The sequence below is a fragment of the Myxine glutinosa genome, chromosome 14 (genome assembly GCF_964187855.1).
Source record: "Myxine glutinosa chromosome 14, kmMyxGlut1.1, whole genome shotgun sequence".
Taxonomy (NCBI): domain Eukaryota; kingdom Metazoa; phylum Chordata; class Myxini; order Myxiniformes; family Myxinidae; genus Myxine; species Myxine glutinosa.
Window position 1 is genome coordinate 77,331,278 of NC_136274.1, and position 6,095 is coordinate 77,337,372.

The following is a 6,095-nucleotide window of genomic DNA, read 5'->3' on the forward strand; positions in this document are numbered from 1 at the left end:
TCTCATGAGATGTCTGTATTTGGTATTTTAACACTATATTGGGGTGAATATCCGCGGAATCCCTCTATTTCCTAAAATGAAAGTATTGTAAATATGGTTTGACACGAAAAGTCGCCCCTATGACTATGTGTGCAACAGCTGCCAGTGCTCGGAATGTATTTAATCAATTAAGCAGCTCGATTGTATTTCACCTTATTCTGTCCCCCTCACCTCAAGCGCGGCCATTTTATGGATTATACGAAAGGAATCAGATTAATGCGTCATTCTGACGCATACACATAAATACGGCCTTTGTAAATATAATAAACGACAGTCACCGAAGCGATAGACGATCGAATGACGGCACACGTAAAGCACTGATATTGCTGTGCCGTCATTACGTTGCCTATGCGTAGTTACGTCAGCACTCGTGGCCGGAAGCAGTTGCAACAAGTCGGGCTGTCGGGTTGGAAACATGACTGATTCGAGATGTCCGTCGGAGACTTTTAAGGGCTGGCTGTTTAAGTGGACTAATTATATTAAAGGTTACCAAAAGCGCTGGTTCGTGCTCAGCAATGGCCTCCTCTCTTACTACAGGTACGAAAACTTAGCCCCAAACAGCGGTGCAGGCCGCGGTTGAGGTTGTGTCGTTTGCCTTGTACCTTTAGCGACATGGCTGTCTGCTGTTACTGTGCTTTCTGTTTGAATGGTTAACATAAGGATATCATTATATGAGCTTATTTATCATAAATGTTTCGGGTTTCTGTAACGAACTGGACCAACTCCATTGTCGGTTCCTCCCCGAGTTGCCTCCGTGGCAACACCAAGGAAGCTATTGTGTGTGTTGGTGTGCTTATTATTATTATTATTGTTATTATTTTATTATTAGGAGTAGTATACAGTATTACACGTCATTCGAGTACGAGCTGTGCTGTTCTCCTTGGGCGGTGCATAGGAAACGAAGCGCTGCCTCGCATGCGCCCGGAAGTTTGTTTTACTAATGTGTAGGTTGGGCATGGCGATTGTGAATATGACGAGTTCGACGTGTTTGGCCTGAACTGGATGAAAATCAAAATGCTGCTGGGTGGAGTCGACCTTCCTACTAATGACGTCATCATGGGTGGTGAGGCCATCTGTCCAACCAATGAGTGGACAAAGAGAAATGGACAGAAAACTGCCCCTACTTTAGTATATAGATGAGCAAATGCATTGTGTTTGCGTGCACGAAATATGTTTTTCAGAGCGAAGTTCTTACCTTGTCCCAACCACCTTTCTAAATCCAAAATGGAATGCTCTCCAAGCTTTAAAAGTTGTTTGGAGTTGTTCTGTTCTTACTCGTTATCTCAGGGATTTGAAGAGTCTAGTGAAGGATGGCACGCATTCCAAGCCGTTGAGGTCCTTTAAGGCTCAATTGCCCGGTGACCTTCCTGTACGTTGCTCTACTCTAGCTTGTGACGCTGTTGCGTCTGTTCTGACCGTTTCAACCTTTGTTCTCGTGTGACTGTTGCATGTACACCGGTGATCAAAGTCCCCTCGTCTTGAACGCAGCTTGAACCCGCCTTGCCCTGCCATTTGCTCTCCCTTCTGCATTCTTCTTCGTGCATTGACATTCCACATTGAGCAATCGGCAAATATGACATTTGTAATCGCACAGTGAGTCTGCAGCAAATTGTGTACACTCGGTGATTTGATGGTTCATGCAAGATTAATTTATATTCTCGCACAAGTGAATTGATATGCATTTCCTTTGACAGTTTTGTGAGGCTCTGGCTTTATTAATTAATTTCTTTTTTTTTGTGATGTAATATTGTTATAGATTATGCCCAAGAGCTCTTCTTTGCATATATATATATATATATATATATATATATATATATATATATAGTATATAGTATATGTATAGTCACGTGAAAAAGTAAGTACACCCCATGTAAAGTTTTGACTTTTTCAACATATTTCAACAATATTGATCGATAAAGGTGATATAATATAACAAATATCATGAAACATTTACATTTTGTAGTCCATTGTATAATTTAAATAAACATAAATGCAAATTCCGCATGTGGAAAAAGTAAGTACACCCCTACATTTATCACAACTTCAAATACCTAAAATTAGAATCAGGTGCACCAGCTCAGGTGCAAATGATTAGAACATCGTTACAGAGGATCTTGGAGGAATTAATGAATGATCGTTTTAAGGCCATTTTCCCCGCTAGAGCGGGGGTTAGCCTTGCGGGCCCCATGACAATCATGGTTCCCTGTTTGAGGCAATGTTTTTATGGCCGGATGCCCTTCCTGATGCCAACCCTTGGTCACGCTCTTACGATGCGCAGGGATACGGTGTACCTATTCTAAATCGGGGTACACACCGTGATCATTCATCCCAGCAAGCTGGTACTCAATTTGCCGACCTCGGAAGGATGACAGGCTGAGTCAACCCCCGTGGTGTTAATTCAGCGATCGACCGGGATTCGAACCCAGGATCCTAGGATCCCAAGCCACCATCCTAACCGCTAAGCCAACACCAGGCTTGATCTTGATCAACCTTGATCCAGAGAGGATCTTGGAGGAACCTGTCTTATTTAAACGTCAGACATTTAGTTTGGTTTGCTCTTTGTTGTTGAAGTGTGTGGCGTCACCATGCCTAGATCAAAAGAGCTCTCTGAGGCCTTCAGAAAGAAGGTTATAGATGCCTACGAGTCTGGGAAGGGATTTAAAAAGATCTCCAAACAATTTGAAATCAACTATTCGACTGTCCGGAAGATCATCTACAAGTGGAGAAGATTCCAAACAACTGCCAGCTTGTTCAGGCCAGGCCACCTCAGCAAGTTCAGCCCGAGAGCAGATCGCAAGATGATGAAAGAAGTCTCCAAGAACCCCCAGAATGTCATCACAGGACCTACAGGTAGCTCTTGCCACTGTTGATGTCAAAGTGCACGAGTCTACCATCAGAAAGAGGCTGCACAAATTTGATCGACATGGGAGGTGTGCCAGGAGGAAACCTTTGCTGTCCAGAAAGAACATCAGGGCAAGACTAAAGTTTGCCAATGAACACCGAGGCAAAGACCACCACTTCTGGAACAATGTGCTCTGGACAGATGAGTCAAAAGTAGAACTATTTGGCCACAGTACCAGAAGACATGTTTGGCGAAAACCAAAGACAGCATTTGACGACAAGAACCTGATACCAACTGTAAAGCATGGTGGTGGAAATATTATGGTTTGGGGCAGCTTTGCTGCATCAGGGCCTAGGCAGCTCACCATCATAGAATCCATTATGAATTCTTCATTGTACCAGAGGGTGCTTGAGGATAATGTGAGGCGATCTGTCGTAAAGTTGAAGCTCAACCGAAAGTGGACCTTGCAACATGACAATGACCCTAAACATACCAGTAAATCCACCAAGGAATGGCTGAATAGAAAGAAATGGAGGGTTCTGGAATGGCCAAGTCAAAGCCCGGATCTAAATCCCATCGAGATGTTGTGGGGGGGATTTGAAACGAGCTGTGCATGCAAGAAACTCCTCAAACATCACACAACTGAAAGAATTCTGCATGGAGGAGTGGGCAAAAATTTCTCCCAGTCGATGTCAGAGACTAGACAGTTATAAGAAACGCCTACTTGAGGTTGTTTCTGCCAAAGGGGGCAATACCACCTATTAGAGCCAAGAGTGTACTTACTTTTTCCACATGTGAAATTTGCATTTATGTTTATTTAAATTATACAATGGACTACAAAATGTAAATGTTTCATGATATTTGTTATATTATATCACCTTTATCTATCAATATTGTTGAAATGAAGATCAAATAGCTGTATGTTGAAATATGTTGAAAAAGTCAAAACTTTACATGGGGTGTACTTACTTTTTCACGTGACTATATATATGTATGTTTGTTTATGCAAGCCTCGAGGCTTTTTCAGACTTCGGAGCTTACCCTTGCACGTAATTTTGAGAAGTTGTTTTGTTGGATGGACCACAACAGTAAGCATCATGCACACAATATGAAAACGAGTGAACTACTCGAGTCGTATAAAGCCTTCCTGTCAGCTCGCCATCCCATCAGCTATCTGATGCTAATGGTGGTTTTTACTTGACCCAAGTTCCCTCTTTGTGCATCTTGTGGATTGTTTTCCCTGACTCTTTGTACCGACACAAACCAGATGGATCTCAGATGTCTGCTTTCAAAGTCGATGACTATGTCTTTTTCATCATCGTGTTTTGGTACAGACATGTTCCTCTTCTAATTGTATGAATCTTCTTTTGTCCTTCTTCAACGTTGTGATTATACAGTACATTCTTCTTTTATCCATCGCTGCATATAAATCGTCGTTTGCAGCTTTTTGTTTCTTTATTTCCACCACAAGAAGGTGGGAATAATTGGGGCAGTCGGTGGTCGTAGTCTTGTAGTTGAACCTCGGCTGGACTTATCAAAATCACATCTTTCATGGAGGAAAAGCTGGGCGTCGGGGTTGTTCGTGAGTCCGAGAACTATCAGATGATACACGGTCGGCAGCAAAATGACAATATTTTAATGGAATGTTTTTAGCCGTAATCCCAATGAGCAAATCGTGTGGAAAAATTGTTTGGTTTTTTTTTTTTTTTTTTTTTTTTTTTTTTTTTTTAAGGCATCCATTTATTGTGGTGACATGTTTGATTGTTACATCAGTGTGTAATGTGTTCCCCCTACCCAAGACGTACGATGAGTCGTGTTCCACAATAAATACCCATATGATGTGTTTTCATATACAATTTTGGGTTTTTTTGTGATTTTATCTTTAATTATGTTAGTCTCCAAGTGCATGAACGTACATTTATAAATGTAAGGATTGGTGTTTTATTTTTGTTCATTTGAATTTTTTCAATATTCCCTGGCTTAATATTGTAGCAGAGACACACTCTGTACAGGAGCGGTAGGAAGGGTCATGTTATTTCTGGGGTATATAGATCACAGCAGATCTAGGCTCGGGCTTCAAGAACATCAGGAGTGTGTTCAGTTACCAAGTTTCTTGTAGAGCACTCGCCAAGTGCCTTAAGCATTTGAGAAAGCACTCAATTTGAAACTTGCTGAGGAACGGCTGGCTTTGCAAGCGCCAGCTAACTGAACACACTCGGGGTTTAGTCCCTTTCAGTTTAGAGTTAAACAGCAGTAGTGAATGTTTGAAAAGGTAATCAATTAATCATACTTGGTTGTGGTTTATAATATATATATTTTTTACTTCCAGTAGATTTGCCCCATGTTGCACCATGATAAGCTATTTATAAACATCAACACAGTGTTTTTATAGTGTATGTGTGTAAGTATATATGTATATATATATATATCTATACGTATATATAAAACACAGTTTGTGTGTGTGTGTGTAATGTTACCGATAGACTCCTAAGCGGAGAGGCTCACGTGCTTGATATTTGGCATAGACATTGCCATTGAGCCTGGGAAGAACATGGCCGACCTAAAAAAATTATTTCATAATATTTTTTTACCATATTTTTACCTCAGCACATTTCAGCAAGGAACATTGCCATTCACACCACATAGGTTTTTTTTTCTTTCATCTTTACGAGATCCATATTTTTTTATTCATATTTAACTCAGCGCATTTCAGCGAGGAATATTATACACGGAATCTGAGCAGGTGGCAGAGCAGCGCGCTGATTCGCTCAGGGCGACCACGTGATGTTCCTTGCCGCCATAAAACTCAGTTACGCGTTCGCATGTAATTCACACGTTCAAAACAAACGAGATCCGCGAAGCGAGTTGGTCGAGTCGTGCTAACCAAGATGGTGACACGGCGGCTTCACTTTTCACGGAGTATGAGCGTTCTATATATTTTCAATTCAGTGTGCCCGACTCGCTCACGTACTTGATTTGTGGCATAGACATGGCCATTGGGCCTTCACGGTGTAATTTGTGCGAGGCTTTTGTCCGAGTGAGCTTGAGTCGAGAGGGCGAATGTACAGGTTGGGAATGTACGGGTCTCCCTTCCCCCACCCGGCAAAGCCGGTACTGGAGGGCGTCACAGGATCGGTGAGTCTCCAAAATCCGCTTCGTGCTGTTGCGAAGATGCAGGACGATGTCGCGATTGTTGTGCTGCTCTCCGACCATG

General features: G+C 42.0%; 1 protein-coding gene across 4 annotated transcripts in view; it reads left to right on the forward strand.

Annotated features, from left to right (window-relative positions):
• The first annotated feature begins 383 nt into the window (after positions 1 to 383).
• OSBP (oxysterol binding protein) overlaps positions 384 to 6,095 on the forward strand; it is a 191,531-nt gene continuing 185,819 nt past the window's right edge. For 3 of the 4 annotated variants that reach the window (XM_078768325.1, XM_078768326.1, XM_078768328.1), the window contains exon 1: positions 385 to 576. In XM_078768325.1, coding sequence (XP_078624451.1) covers positions 455 to 576 — 122 coding nt within the window. In that variant the 5' untranslated portion in view covers positions 385 to 454. Of the gene's footprint in view, positions 577 to 6,095 lie in introns of all 4 variants that reach the window. The other variant, XM_078768327.1, reaches the window with a different exon arrangement.